Below are 16,223 nucleotides of genomic sequence, written 5' to 3'. Positions count from 1 at the left end.
CTGCATGCAGTTTGTAAAAAATAACAGTGTGATTTGACAAAGAACAGGACAAGCTGTATCTGGAATCTTGAGTCTACAGATGACTGGCACCAAGAGATCAAGGTCAAATTCTGTGGACAACAGTCCCTGAGTGGGCAAAAGTTCAAGACCAAGGCCGAGGCCTGCAGGTGAGGGTCTTCAGTTAGGTAACAGCCCAAGGCCAAGGGCTGTGTGCTTGAAGATATCCTTGAGACAGTCACATACTGACTACTTTTTAATTTATTTTTGTTGCAAAATCAGATATATATATCTTCCATCCGATGATTTATTTCCCAAGTGACTGCAGTGGTCAGTGCTGCCCCAGTCCAAAGCCAGGAGCCAGGAGCATCTTCTGGGTCTCCCATGCGGGTACAGGTTCCCAGGCTTTGGACTGTCCTCCACTGCTTTCCCAGGCCACAAGCAGGGAGTTGGATGGGAAGTGGGGCTGCCAGGATTAGTACCAGCGCCCATATGGGATCCTGGTGTGTTCAAGGTGAGGACTTTAGCTGCTAGGCCATGCCGCCGGGCCCACATACTGACTTCTTTCTTTTCACTTGAAGATTTATTTATTTTTATTGGAAAGACAGATCATATTTACCAAAAGGAGAGACAAAGATCTTCTGCCTGCTGGTTCCCTCCTCAAGTGGCTGTGATGGTTGGATCCTGGCTAGGAGCTAGGAGCTTCCTCTGCGTTTACCATGCAGGTGCAGGATTCCAAGGCTTTGGGCCATCTTCTACTGCTTTCCCAGGCACATTAACAGGCAGCTGAATAGTAAAGGAAGGAGCCAGGACTCCATCTGACACATATATGGGATGGCGATGCTGCAGGTGGCAGCTGTACTTGCTAAGCCACGGTGCAGTCCTCTTTCTAAAGGATCTATAAATATCGTCTCAGAAACTCTAGTCTCAGATACTCTGTGTCTTGTTACCTCTTCAGAGGAGAAGCCAGTGGAAGAATCTTCTGAGCTTGTACAAAAGGCCCACTAAGTTGGCTGCCATCATTGTCGTCGTCATCATGATAACAATAATGCAAAATAACAACTGATGGTGCCACTGTAGAGAAACTGAAACCCTTGCACATTGTTCTAGGGAATGTAAAACGGATCAGCCACTGCGGAGAACAGCTTGGTGACTGGTTTAAAAATTAAACACAGAATTACCCCAAGACTCAACGTTTCTTCTAGGGATAAACCCCTCACAAATTAATAACTGAAGCTTTATTTGGGATGAGCCTTACAAATATTGTGCCAAGGGAGAGGAACCAACACGAGGGAACATATTGTAGAATTCCATGTGTATGAACTACCTAGAATGGCAAAACTCCAGAGATGGGACACAGATTGGCTGTTGTGAGATGGGGAAAGAAAGGAATTTTGGAGCCTGTTTACGAATCAGATAGAAATGATGACTGTGCGACACTAGGAATGTACTCAAAGCCACTGCGCTTTTCCACTTTATGATGACTAATTACGTATACTTCACTATAATTGGAATAAAAATTCCACTTAACGCGGGCCTGATTGGGCTGGGAGCTCTTTAAGGGTCGCTCAGGAGGGGGCGGGGCCAGAAAGGCGGGCCTGTGAGGCTCACGTGAGGCGGCGCCTGCGCAGAAAGGTCACGTGGTGGCTGGCCGGGGAAATGGCGGCTACGGGAGAGAGTGGGGCTTCGGCCGGCGGAGGCAGCACAGAGGATGCGTTCATGACCTTCTACAGCGAGGTGAATACACAACAGGGACTGGTGATCAGGGACGATCCCGCTGCGACCTGCGCTCCCTGTGGTCGGAGGCAGGGAGCTGCCTGGCCCGGACCGTTGGGGGGGATCCGGCTGTCTGGCCTTCGGGGCGGCGCGGCCCGGGGGTGTGTGTACGTGAGTGCGTCTCCCATTCCCCGTAGATGCTGGGGTATCCCCTGGGTCCCGAAAGAAGGACAGATGTCTGGGCGTCTGGCATTTGGAAGGAGACGGCGGCGGTGGCCAAGGGGGTGCCTGGGCATGGAGTGTCCGTATAACGCGCAGTCGCGGGCTGGCAGAGTGGGTGACTCGACTGTCTCGGCCTCTGGCTTTCTTCTAAACAGGACGGTTTCTAAGTACTTTGTGATGAGTGATATTAGGGATGGTTTCCGTGGGTCATGAACGCTAAGCGTGCATCATGACAGGTAGACGTTATGTGACCCCCATTTTACGGGTGACGTGCCTGAAAGGTGGGGGGGAAGAATCATTTGCTTGGGGTCTTGTAGCAGGTGTCAGCTTGGGGTCGGGTGAGATGGGAGTAAGCTTGTTCCAAGCCTTGTTTATGATCACCTGTCCCGTGCCTAGAGAATGCTCAGTGCATCCTGGTCAAGTAAGGGAATGAATACATAAACTGAGAGCATAACCTCGGGAGTCCGTTTCACACTGGATTCTTGGCTGGCACTTGACTGCGACTGAATTATCTCAGAACATTGATTTTGCGCATCTTTTGGTTTTCATATCTCTAAGATGAGTGTTAATATTAACGCAAGAATTTTTGTGAAAAACAATGGAATAAGTGTAGAATAGAGGGTTTCAGGTAATACAAAGCAGAAGCAGCTTTCTCAGAGTTAGAAGGAGGCTGAAAAGGGGTTAGGGGAGTGGTCAGAATCCCCTGTGGATGTCTGTTGTTGGAGTCCCAGCTGCTCCACTTTCCTTTTTTTTAAAAAAAGATTTATTTATTGGGTCCGGCGCGGTGGCGCAGTGGTTAAGGTCCTCGCCTTGCACGCCCCGGGATCCCATATGGGCGCCGGTTCTAATCCCGGCGGCCCTGCTTCCCTTCCAGCTCCCTGCTTGTGGCCTGGGAAAGCAGTTGAGGACAGCCCAGAGCTTTGGGACCCTGCACCCACGTGGGAGACCCGGAAGAGGCTCCTGGCTTCGGATCGGCATAGCATTGACCGTTGCACTCACTTGGGGAGTGAATCATCGGACGGAAGATCTTTCTCTCTCTCCTCTCTGTATATCCGCCTTTCCAATAGAAAAATAATAAAAATAAATCTTTTAAAAAAAAGATTTATTTATTTTTATTACAAAATCAGATATACAGAGAAGAGGAGAAATAGAGAGGAAAATCTTCCGTCCGATGATTCACTCCCCAAGTGAGCGCAACGGCCGATGCTATGCTGATCCGAAGCCAGGATCCAGGAACTTCTTCCGGGTCTCGCACACGGGTGCAGAGTCCCAAGGCCCTGGGCCGTCCTCGGCTGCTTTCCCAGGCCACAAGCAGGGAACTGAATTGGAAGTGGAGCTGCCGGGATTAGAACTGGCGCCCATATGGGATCCCGGTGCGTTTAAGGTGAGGACTTCAGCCGCTAGGCCACACCGCCGGGCCCCTAGCTGCTCCACTTTCTATGCAGTTCCCTGCTATTGGCCTGGGCTAAGCAACAAAGAATGGCCCAGCCCAGGTCTTGGGCCCTGCCGCCCATGTGGGAGAAGCTGCTGGCTTTAGACTGGTTCAGCCCTGGTGGCTGTGGTCATCATGAGAGGGAGCAGCTAATGTAGGATCTCTCTCCTTTTCTGTGTCCCTGCTTTTCAAATCAATGATTTTTAATCAAATTCTAACAATAGTAATACTTATGAAACATCTTTTAAGAAAAAGCTAATGATGGGAAGACTACGTTGGCATGGACTGAGGAACGCATGTCAGCTACCTCCAGGTGAACTCGTCAGGAGCTGTGAACTACATAGTTAAAGGCAACGTGACATTCATTTTTTTAGTCTTGGTGTTGTTTTAAGATTGATTGACTGATTTGAAAGAGAGGGGAAGAGACTGAGAGATCTTGCACCTACTGGTTTTCTCCTCCCTGGATGGCTGCGTCAGCCCAGGATTGAGCAGATGGAAACCAGAAGCCGGGAGCTTCACCTGGGTCTCCCACATGGGGCAGGGGCCTGAGCATGTGGGGCATCTTCTGCTTTTCCAAGTGTGTTAGCAGGGAGCTGGAGCAAAAGTGGAGCAGCACTGCAGGAGGCAGCTTAACCTGTTGTGTAACAGCATCTCTCCCTGTCTCTGGCATATCTAACAGTGCTTGTTCCATAGTAGTTTCTCCAAAGTGTTAAATTTAAAATGGCAATTAGCACATCCTTTATAGTCTGTCCTTTGGAAATACTTCACTGGAAAGGAAGAGTGTTGCTACCATGGTACCAAAGGTTATTGCCTTCTAATGACTTAGCTATTATGGTAAAACTGGTTTTACTTACCATTTCTGAATTAAAAAAAGAAAAAGGCAACCTTATTTTGTTTGAAATGAATGGGAGAAAGTACCTGAGGGAGGAGTTTTCCCTAGCCCTCAGGCGCCAGGTGTCAGGACCTTGATTTGTGCTATTGAGGTGTCCAGGATGTGGTAGTGAAGAACAGGAGAAGGTCCTGTCTTCGTAGCTTGTGTTCTCAGAGGAGGATAAACCATGCATGAATAGGTGCATAGTGTAGTGTGTCACGTGTTGCTAAGTGGGGGTGGGGAGGGAGGAAATTAAGTTTGGAAAGAGGATTGTGGAGGGTGCGGGGGGGATTGGATATGTTGTATTAGAAAGTAAAAATGCTGAGGAGTGACTCTCCCCCCCCCGCCCCCGTCCCCATTGGAAAGTCAGATCAACAGAGAAGAGAGACAGAGAGAAAGACCTTCCATCCATTGATTTACTCTCCAAATGGCTGCAATGGTGGTTCCTGAGCTGATCCCGACTCAGAAGCCAGGAGCTGCTTCTGGCTCTCCCATCTGGGTGTGCGGTTCCAAGGCCTTGGGCCGTCCTCTACTGCTTTCCCAGGCTACAAGCAGGGAACTGGAAGGGAAATGGAGCATCCAGGACATGAACTGTGCCCATATGGGATCCCAGTGCTTGGAGGTTGAAGATTAGCCAGTTGAGCCAGTGTGATATCCCCAAGGAGTGGCGTTGTATGTCACTGTCCTTTTTTTCCACATTGTTCTGGCCATAAGAATAAAGGTGCCATGTAATACAGCCGAGATTCATTCTAACCCACTTTGCAGTTTGGACGGTGGCACCAGGGAAACTTTTGGGGGCTACTAGTATTTGTTCTCTTTGGCATTATCTTTGGGTCAAAGCTTTTTCTGACTTACTATAAAAGCTAAGGAGAGTGATTTGTTCTGTCTCAAAACATTATTTTAAGGCAGGGAGAGAGAGGCTTATTCCCTCGAATTATGCCTGCTCTGCAGTACAAGCTGATGGGGTTAGAACTATGCCTAATAGGTAATGCAGATCAGTTAGCTTTGCGAAGCCTCAGTTTTCTTAACCTGTTGCATGAGATTGTTGAGATTATAGCTACTGTGAAGTTTGTACATTATTGAAGTTTCATAAATGGCAGCTCTTGTACTTGTCTCTCAAAGTGTCTAATAAAATATACACAATAGACAACACAAATTGTTGTTTGCTGATTATGCTGGTGAGTATTGTATTAAAGGAGACAATTCAATTTACAGTGCAGTTTTACTAATGAAGTTTTTTATCCTTCTAATTTTAGGTGAAACAGATAGAGAAGAGAGATTCTGTCCTAACGTCCAAAAATCAGATTGAAAGGTTGACCCGTCCTGGTTCCTCTTACTTCAACCTGAATCCCTTCGAGGTGAGTTGACTGATGCTGGCCTGCGCCAGGGGAGGGGAACTCTCCGTAGCTGCATGCAGCATCCCAGCGCACACCTGTGGCTGAGGTCAGTCCCAGCTCTGGGACTCTGCCCAAGGCCCGGTGTGTGCTCAGGTTAGTGTTCTTGTGAACAGCGTTGGAAAGGCAGCTTGGTAAGAAAACAGATGATGTGTGCCCTGTCATGTGTTCTCTGCCGACTTTCAGCAACCCAAATATACAGGGATTTCTTTTCAGATATGGAAAGATAGCTCTTGTGTAAGTTTAGGTCTTTTGAAATTACTTGTGAAAACTTTTTGTTTCAAAGCTATTAAGAAAAAAAAAGCAAATACCCGACGACAACAAAATAAAGATCCTAAAATTTTAGACCAGGGACTGTACCATTTGATTTCCTTAATTTAATTATTTTAAGCTTTTTATGATGATAAGTCATATTCTTACAGGAAATTTTGAAATACTGAGAAATAATCATGTATGCACTCAAGAGAAATAACCTTTTCTGTTATATTGTCCTCTATTTAAAACAAAGAGGATTATGCCCTTAAAATTTTTAAAAAGATTTTTATTGTAAAGGCAGATTTACAGAGAGGAGGTGTAGAGAAAAAGATCTTCGTCCGCTGGCTCCCTCCCCAAGTGCCAGAACTGAGCTGATCTGAAGCCAGGATCTTCTTCTGGGCCTCCCACTTGGCGAAGGGTCCCAAGGTTTTGGGCCATTCTTCGTTACTTTCCCAGGTCATAAGCAGGGAGTGAGATGGGAAGTGGAGCCCCCAGGAAACAAACTGGCACCCATATGGGATGCCAGTTCTTGAAAGGAAAGGATTAGCCGTTGAGCTATTATGCCAGGCCCCAAGCCGTTTTAAATAATGCTTGTATTGTCAGGCACATGTAATGATCAGAAGGGAAGAACAATGGGTCATCCACTCAGTGATGTGTGTTCATTGCATCAAAACGTCAACAGTTTGTCCAGTTTGTCGCAGTTTTGTCCTTTGTAGCGGAAGCAGCCGATCCAGATCTGTTAACCCTAGTTGTCAGGTGTCTGATTCCTCCTTCTTACTTGATTCTCTTTATAGCATATCTCAGCTTGGGTTTGTCACATGTTTCTTGTGTTAGGTTATAGTGTGACACTGTAGTGTGTCAACTGAGCTCTGCAGTGTGACACTGGCATTCTCTTATAATTTGCCCCATTATTGTGATGTGAACTTAATCAGTCTCTGAAGAAGCATCTTCCCAATTTCTTCTGAATATGCTTTCTCTCCATTTTTAATTTATATGTTATGGGGAGGTTCTTGGAAAATATGTAAATATCCTGACCGCATCAACTTTTTAGTTGTTCCATTTATATTTCAGTATAAATTTGGGTTTTCCTGTTTCACTCACTGAGTCCTGTAATTGAGTATTTGTTTGAATGCTCAGACTTTGTGCAGTTTCTTCAGTGAGTCCCCTTTCATACTAACTAACTCCTATGCCTTTTTAGTGTGTCACCATCATTCTTTGGCTACCAAGAACTCTTTACTTTTCCTGACCCAGCTGCAACTCGTGTTTTCACCAAGGAGCCCTGGTTTATGGAAATCAAGATTTCTCTTCTGGGTGGACTCATTGCTGTTAGGATGTCGCTACTTGATCTTACCGGCAGATAGTTAGAGCTGCACATATTTACATCTAATTTTATTCCAACCCTGTGGATTTGTCCAAGTTTTCTTTTTTTTTTCTCTCACATATTCATAGTAAGAAATTTGGCTAATACTAAGAAATATGGTTCCTTTCTTTAAAAAAAATCATTCATTTTTTTAAAAAAAATATTTTTTTATTGGAAAATAAAATAGACGAAGAGGAGGAGAGACAGAGAAAGATCTTCCGTCCGATGGTTGACTCCCCAAGCGGCCACAGTGGCTGGAGCTGAGCTGATCTGAAGCCAGGAGCGAGGAGCTTCTTCTGGGTCTCCCACATGGGTGCAGGGTCCCAAGGCTTTGTGCCATCCTTGACTGCCTTCCCAGGCCAGAAGCAGGGAGCTGGATGAGAAGCAGGGCTGCTGGGATTAGAACCAGCGCCCATATGGGATCCTGATGTGTGCAAGGGAAGGACTTTAGCTATTAGACTACTGCGCTGGACCCAATTTATTCTTTTTTTTTTTTTTTAAATTGGAAAGGCAGGTTTACAAAGAGAAGGAGAGACAGAAAGATCTTCCATCTATTGGTTCACTCCCCAAATCGCCACAAGACCTGGAGCTGAGTTGGTATGAAACCAGGAGCCAGGAGTTCTCCTGGGTCTCCCATGTAGGTGCAATGTCCCAAGGCTTTGGGCCATTCTCTACTGCTTTCCCAGGCCACAAGCAGGGAACTGAATAGGAAGTGCAACAGTCGGGACACTATGTGGCATCCATATGGGATGGTGATGCTTGCAGGAGGAGGGTTAGCCAGTTGAACCATAGTGCTGTGCTGGTTCCTGCATTCTTTTTTTTTTTTTTTTTTTTTGGTGATGTTTACATAGCTGATTAGGCTGTCAGGTGCATTAGGGAGCGGGATTGGAAGTGGAGTGACGTTAGCTTGAACCAGCCTCACTCTGACATGGGATGCCAATGATGTAGGTAGTGGCTTAGCCCACTGTATCACACCACTGTTCCCTGTTGGTGGGAATGTGTTTGTTAAAGAATTATTTATTTTGCAAGTTTGAGAAAGAGGAAGAGACAGAGAGATACTAATGTTCAATCTGCTGTTTTACCCCTGGCTGACTGCAAGGGGCCAGAGCTGGGTTAGACTGGAGCTTGGAGCTTCCCCTGTGTCTCCCATGTGGCTAGGCCCGGGCCCAAAACTTGGACCATAGTTTGTTGCTTATCTTAGGCTAGGGAGCTGGATGAGAGGTGGAACAGCGAGGATGTGAACTGCTGTCCCTATGGGATGCTGGCATTGCAGTCTGTGGTTCAACCTTCTATGCCATAATGCTGGCCTCTCTCTCCCCCTTTTTTTTTTTTTTTTTTCAGTTGGAGAGACAGAAAGAGACCTCCCATTCATTGGTTCAAGTGTCTCACTGGGCCAGGCTGAAGCCAGGAGCTAGGGACTCTTATCTGGATGTCCCATGTGGGTGGCCAGGGTCCAGTCCTTGAGCTGTAGCCACTGCTTCCTAGGTCTGCAGTGGCAGCGAGCTGAAGTCAGAGCTGCAATCCAACATCAACCTAAACACTGTGATGTAGAGCATGGGCGTCTTCACCAGTTTCTAAGCCACTGGACTACTGGTGTGCCCCAGTCAGTGGTTTTTCACACCCTAAAATGCTGTACCATCAGTGCCACCATGCATCCCCTTAACCATTGTCATGTGTAAAGCCGAGGTTGCCTACCCCGTGACAGTAGGTCCCCAGCCTCCCTCCCTGTAGTTCTAGTGACCATTGTCCTATCTTCTGTCTCCAGGTTCCCCAAGCACCTCATGTAAGTAGACTCACGTGACACTTGTCTTTGTGACCGACTTACTTCGTTACACATAACGAGCTCAGGGTTCATACGTGCCAACATACGGCAGTTTCCTTCCTTTTCAAGGGTGGCAGAGTAGTTCTGTCGTACGGGTAGCCTGTGTTTTGCTTATCCAGTCACATTCATCGATGGACACTTGCTCCCATTTTAGCTGTCATGAATGGTGTTGCAGCAAATGTGAGTGTACAGCATTGAAGAATACTGAGGAGGAGGGCACAGGGTAAGATGATTTGTTTTTTTTTTTTTTAAGATTTTATTTATTTATTGGAAAGTCAGATATACAGATAGGAGGAGAGACAGAGAGGAAGATCTTCCATCCGATGATTCACTTCCCAAGTGAGCGCAAAGGCTGATGCTATGCCGATCTGAAGCCAGGATCCAGGAACCTCTTCTGGGTCTCCCACATGGGTGCAGGGTCCCAAGGCTTTGGGCTGTCCTGAGTGCTTTCCCAGGCCATAAGCAGGGAGCTGGATAGGAAGTGGGGCTGCCGGGATTAGAACCGGCGCCCCTATGGGATCCCGGGGCATTCAAGGCGAGGACTTTAGCTGCTAGGCCACGCCACCGGGCCCGGTAAGATGATTTGTTAGGGAGGTGATGAGGAGTTTGATGATATGGGGCTGGTGCTGTGGCACAGTGGGTCATGCCACCATCTGCAGTGCCAACGGACTTTAGCCTAGTGGCTAAGGTCCATACTTTGCATGTGCCAGGATCCCATATGGGCACTGGTTTGTGTTCCAGCTGCTCTACTTCCCATCCAACTCCTTGTTTGTGACCTATGAAAGCAGAGGAAAATGGCCTAAAGCCTTGGGATCCTGTACTCGTGTGCGAGACCTGGAAGAGGCTTCTGGCTCCTGGTTTTGGATCAGCTTAGCTTTGGCTGTTACAGCCACTTGGGGGGTGGACCAGTGGATGGAATGTCTTTCTTTTTCTTTTTAAGAATTATTTTTCTCGGAAAGGCAGATTTACAGAGAGGAGAGACAGCGGGGAAGATCTTCCATCTGATACTTTACTCACCAAGTGACTGCAACGGCTGGAGCTGAGCCGATCTGGAACCAGACCCAGAAGTTTCTTTAGGGTATCCCTCATGGGTGCAGGGTCCCAAGGCTTTAGGCCGTCCCTGACTGCTTTCCTAGGCCACAAGCCGGAGCTGGATGGAAAGTGGGGCTTCTGGGACACAAACCAGTGCCTGTATGGGATCCTGGGCATGCAAAGTGAGGACGTTAACTGCTGGGCTACCGCACTGTGCCCCTTTCTACCTATCTTAAAATTATTTTTATTTTTATTTATTTATTCATTTTTAAAAAGATTTATTTATTTTTACTGCAAAGTAAGATATACAGAGAAGTGGAGAGACAGAGAGAAAGATCTGTCCAATGATTCACTCCCAGAGTGACTACAGTGGCCGGTGCTGCACCGATCCAAAGCCAGGAACCAGGAACTTCCTCCAGGTCTCCCACGCTGGTCCAAATTCCCAAGGATCCCATGTGGGTGCCAGTTCATGTCCCAGCTGCTCCACTTCCCATCCAGCTTCCTGTTTGTGTCCTTGGAGAACAGTAGAGGATGACCCCAAGGCTTGGGACCCTGTACCCGTGTGGGAGACCTGAAAGAAACTTGGCTCCTGGCTTCAGATTGGCTCAGCTCCGCCCGTTGCAACTACTTGGAGAATAAATCATTGGATTGAAGATCTTTCTTGCTGTTTCTCCTCCTCTGTGTACATCTGACTTTCCAATAAAATAAATTAATTAAAAAAAAAAGGGACCAGTCAAGGTTTATGAACAACATTCGGCATGTTTAGTTCTAAGCTATAGCTTCAGAGGCTTTAGTGAGAGTGGGAAGGTTTCCGTCCCTCCTGACGCCGTGCGGGGTTTGCAGGACCTTGGCTTGTCCCAATAGGATACTTTCCCCAGGATCCAGTGGTTCCCTTGAGTCATTGCACAGATACAGCTGCTGCTTCTGTAATCTTAGCGTCATTTTTTGGTGAGTGACTCTTTCCTAGAGTCCTTCTCCCTTGGGAAGAGAGCTACAGTCCCTTGAATTAATTTGTTTTTCAGTGATTGTTTCAGGGTGCCGAGGCATTGGTGCCACAGGGTAGTAGGCTAAGCCTATGCCTGTGGTGCTGGCATTCCATATGGGCACCAATTCATGTCTTGGCTGCTTCATTTCCTATCCAGCTCCCTGCTATAGCCCAGGGGAAGCAATGGAGGATGGCCCAAGGCCTTGGGATCCTGCACCCATGTAAGAAACCTGGAAGAAGCTCCTGGCCCCTGGCTTCAGGCCTATCCAGCTTCAGCCATTGTGGCCATTACAGAGTGAAGTCAATGGAAAGATCTGTCTCTGTCTCAAATCCTTCATCCTTCTCTTTGTAAACTTTGCTATTCTAATAAAAATAAATAGTTTTTTTTTTTAATAATGATTACATAGTTGATCAGGGTAGGAAAGACCGAGGTTTAGGGAAAATTGGGTGAACTCATTGTTTCCAAATTTGCTATTTCTTCTTATTGTTCCTGGGAGAAGGGGAGCAACAAAGGGGAACACCATTCATGACTTTCCACACATCCCAGGACCCAGGGATGAGGAACTGCCACCTCATATCAACCCAGAGTTTCAATGTGTGCATATTCCGAAAGTGCTGTCCAAGTGGTTTGGATAGTTTTGAAATGCTGCCAATTTCACCAATCCGAGGATGATGTCACCCTTCCAATGTCCATTGGCTCCAGTCACTGAGATTGTTTGCTGTCATCATTTGTTTGGGGGAGTTGTCTAGTTAGTTCTGTTCTTCTGCTACAGCACCAAATGAGCTGCCATATTCTCCTTTTACAACAGGGTCTGTGTCCTCTGCTCCACCTTTTCCATTAAGTAGGGCATGTTCTTGCAGTCAAGTCCAAGCACCTGGGTCAGGTGTCCCAAGCATTGCTGGATCTCCCACCCTTGGAGTTCAGGACCCGACATCCACCTAGTAGGTGGGCAACGCGGCCCGGGACAAGGAGACACAGCCCTACCAGATCACCCATCCCCAGGGTTCACAAAACCAACACTCACTTAGAAGGTGGGCTTAGTGACCCAAACCCCACCAGTTCTTCCATCCCTGGGGCTCAGGAATTCAGCCCCTATCACTCAGGTGCGCCCCATGACCTGAACCAAGCTACCCGAGCCCTGTCAGATCCCTGTCCCTGGGACTCACATACCCGGCCCCTACTGGGAGCAGGCTGGCATGACTCACCTGACCTCAGCATCTGCAGTCTTATTGTACAGCCTGGCCTAGCCTAGTCTGCCCCCTATTCCATCTCCTGCTGGTGGGTGCTGCAGTCTGTCCCAGCCCAGCCTGATTGTTGTCCTGGTCCTAATGTGGATTGGCTGGTGTTGCAGCCTGACCTGGCTCCTTTTGCCCTCTGCCCTGGTTCTCAAATCTGCCACTGGGTGTTATGTGCTGGCCCAGACTGGTCTGTTCCCAGACCTGATTCACATGTATGCCAGCTGCTACTGTAACCTGGTATTGTCTGGGCTGTTCCTTGCCTTGCTTTTTGCACTCATGGGCAGGGACTATGTCCCAATGAAGGAGTTTCCCAAGCTCCTCCATTGATCCTCCTCCCAGTGACAGTTCATGTGCACACCAGTGGGTTGTTGGCCCAGGCTGATTTTGTCCATCTCCTGCCCTGGCAAGAACAGTGGCCTTGCTCAACCAGCCACACCTATTCTGGTTCTTTTTGTTACTTGTTGTAGCCCAGTGCTACCTGGTCCGCGCCCAGACACAGCTTTCATGTAGTTCTTCAGGAGTCAAGTCCTAGCCTGGCCAGTTCTACACCCAGCCTGGCTCTCCCGAGTACCAGTGGGGGCTGGAGTCAATCTGTCGCTCCACCATCCTAGTGCACACCCGTGTCGGTGCAGTCTATAGCTATATACAGTTAGGCCTGCTGCCCTCAATTCTCTCGTTCTCAGCAGTGGAAACCTCAACCCAGCTGGGGTGCCCCCTTAGCTCCTCAGCAAGGCCTGACTCCATCCGTGGTTCTTGGGTGAACCAGTAGAGATTGCAGTTCCACAGGGGTGAGCCCACATTGCCCCCACAGATTCTGCTATCAGACCCACTTATCTCTCTTATTCTCCCCTCCAAAGCACTTTGGTATGGGTCCCTTACTTACATACACATGTCATGGACTTATCAGTGGAAGGCCCTCAGCTGTAATTTCTAACCTGGGCCTAAAAATCACAGGTCATCTCCCACTACCACTTGTGTGATCCCATCATCCCCCTATAAATTACGATCCTCCAATCATGAGGGCTTCACCCCCAGGCAGCCTGAAGGGCTTTGTCTAGCACCTTTGGCTTGGGCCGCCCAGCTACAGGCACCCAGCAGGACGGAAAACATAACCTCCAGGATGGGGTGGTCCTGGAGACCTGCTGATCTTCCCTCCACCCAGGGAGCTAGTGTGTTCGGCTGGACATACCTGTGCCAGGTTCAAAAATAAATAGTTTTTGAAAGCATTTATTTTTATTGGAAAGACAGATTTGGGAAGAGATACAGAGAGAAGATCTTCTATCTACTGGTTCACTCCTCAAGTGGCTACATACAGTGGCTGCATGGCAATCCGAAGCCAGGAGCTTCTTTTGGGTCTCCCACGTGGGTGCAGGGTCCCAAGACTTTGGGCCATTCTCCACTGCTTTCCCAGGCCACAAGCCAGCAGCTAGATGGGAAATGGAGCAGACGGGACATGAACCGACACCCATATAGGATCCTGGCATGTGCAAGGTGAGGGTTTAAGTGCTGAACCATCGTGCCAGGCCCACCTCCATCATTCCTTAGCATTGGTTTTCAAACTTTAATGTGGTACAGGTCCCCTGACTGTTTTGTTGAAATGCTATGACTCAGCCAAATGAAATGTGATCTACTCCTGTTTTTCTTTTGTTTGTTTTTGTTTTGTAATACAGCTATATATATATATATATATATATATATACATATATATATATTTAATTGAAAGAGTTACACAAAGAGAGAGAATTTCTGTTCGCTATTTCAGCCCTCAAATGACTGCAATGGCCAGAACTGGGCCAGTATGAAGCCAGGAGCTACTTCTGGATTTCTCACCTGGGTGCAAGGTGCAAACCATCCTCTGCTGTTTTCCCAAGTATTTAGCATGGTGCAGGATCAGAAATGGGCCTCCAGAAGTAGAATCAGTGCCCTTGTGCGATGTTGGCACCACAGACTTTGGCTCTATCCTGTCCCTCCTGTTTTTTTTAAGATAACTTCTCACTCTGTCCTTTTAGCACCTTACTCTCATCTCAGATAACAAACAGTAGGTACTGTGTGGAATCTACAAACTACACTGCGAAAGTATTTACTTGTATAGCTTGTGCTGTTGCCTTTAAGAAGCACTGATGTGGCGGTTTGAAGAAATCCTGTTTCTTTCCTTCTGCACTTCCAGGAACCAGGAACTTGCTCTGGGTCTCCCATGTGGGTGCAGGGTCCCAAAGCCCTGGGCCGTCCTCGATTGCCTTCCCAGGCCACAAGCAGGGAGCTGGATGGGAAGTGGAGCTGCTGGGACTAGAACTGGCGTCCATATGGGATCCCGGTGTGTTCAAGGGGAGGACTTTAGCTGCTAGGCTACCGTGCTAGACCCCTGTCTGCACTTCTAATGTGCAGCACTGAAGAGAGTTGTTAGGGAGGAGGAATATATTTGTGGGGGTGGGGTCAGAGTCATCCTTGATGAGGAAGGTCAACACTGAGATACCAAGATACCCAAGGTTGGAAAGAAGGAGTGCCCCTGTTTGAAGCTGTGTTGCTCCAAAATGCAGGCCTTGGGGCCTTTGGCTCCGCCCCTCCCGCAGCTCTGCTGAGTTGCCTTCAGCTGTCCCCAGAGTCGGACCTCAGCCCTGCTCCCAGGCTCCCAAGGCGATCCTGCTGTGCACTGGGCCTTGTAGATGATAAAGTGACCATTTGTGGACTGAGCTAAAAATCAGGCAGCTGGCCTAATGGCCTTCCTGTTGAGTCGCTGTGTCCTGTTTGGGGTGGGTGACTCTTCCTAATGAAGGAGACGTGCAGCGTTTTCTCAATACCTGCACCTCGGTGTAAGGCAATGATTTTCCTGGTAGAAAGTAAGCTTTTTGTTATTTGGGAACCCTAAAACAGAACAGCTCTGAACAAGACCAAGTCGATCATTTCTATTTCTTTTTCTTTTTTTTTTTTTTTTTTTTTGTTGTTGTTAACATTGTATTATGTGATACAGTTTTATAGGTACTGGGGAGATCATTTCTATTTCTTGAGCAATTTTTAGACCTGTGTGTCAGCCGGTGTTCTAGAACATGAGGTACTTTTTCTATATGCTGAGAAGAGTATGTAAGAAGGTCCTTCAAAAAGTTCCCGGGAGGACCAGCACTGGGCTGAGGGCTGGGAATGCTGTCATGGCTGCATCCTGGCTGTGACTGATCCAGTTCCTGCTAATGCCTGTGGGAAGGCCGAGGAGATAGCCCAAGTACTTGGGTCCCTGCCGCCCCTGTGGGAGACCGAGTTCCCGACTCCCTGCTTTGACCTGGCCCAGTCCCTGGTGTTGTAGTCATCCGGGTATGCTGAATGACTAAGTGCCTCTGATGCCTTTCAAAATGGAAGGATGAATGAATGAATGAATGAATGAATGAATGAATTCTTTAGAGAAACAAACACTTTTTATGAACTTTTTCAGAAGAAGCTTTGAAAAGAAGCCTATCTTTTAATTGCATTTTCATGAACTTTTGGAAGGGCCTTTCTATACTTATTGGGCATCTCTTACATATGAATTCTTTTAGTCACTTCTAAATTTTGATTTTGATTCTTTCAGGTTCTTCAGATAGATCCTGAGGTGACAGATGAAGAAATAAAGAAGAGGTTTCGGCAGGTATGGTCCTATGTCTCTGTGACAGCTGGAGTTTGAAGCACAGGATTGTCTTAAACTTGCTTGTGGATGCTTGTGGATCAGAATGTAGTCTTTTTGTTTTCTTCTAGGCTATGTAACTATTCTTTTAAACAAGTAACCTTTTTAAAATTTAGGTTATGTAACTATGTAACTACTTTTTTTAAAAAAAGTAACTGTTCTTGGTTATTGGGTCTTTGTGAACATGAATGCGTACCCAGCTGCTGCATGTTTTACCATAAAGCTGTTGCCTCAGAGTTGTCCAGGAAA

General features: G+C 47.4%; 1 protein-coding gene across 1 annotated transcript in view; it reads left to right on the top strand.

The window, feature by feature from the left end:
- The first annotated feature begins 1,617 nt into the window (after positions 1 to 1,617).
- Positions 1,618 to 16,223, top strand: part of DNAJC8 (DnaJ heat shock protein family (Hsp40) member C8) — a 29,625-nt gene continuing 15,019 nt past the window's right edge. The window contains exons 1-3 of the mRNA XM_040979701.1: positions 1,618 to 1,734; positions 5,495 to 5,596; positions 15,882 to 15,938. Coding sequence (XP_040835635.1) covers positions 1,657 to 1,734; positions 5,495 to 5,596; positions 15,882 to 15,938 — 237 coding nt within the window. The 5' untranslated portion in view covers positions 1,618 to 1,656. The remainder of the gene's footprint in view (positions 1,735 to 5,494; positions 5,597 to 15,881; positions 15,939 to 16,223) is intronic.

Source organism: Ochotona curzoniae, unplaced genomic scaffold (assembly GCF_017591425.1).
Source record: "Ochotona curzoniae isolate NIBS_2020 unplaced genomic scaffold, NIBS_Ocur_1.0 contig_3255, whole genome shotgun sequence".
NCBI lineage: Eukaryota > Metazoa > Chordata > Mammalia > Lagomorpha > Ochotonidae > Ochotona > Ochotona curzoniae.
Note: the sequence above shows the minus strand (reverse complement) of the source record. Positions and strands in the feature narration are given on the sequence as shown.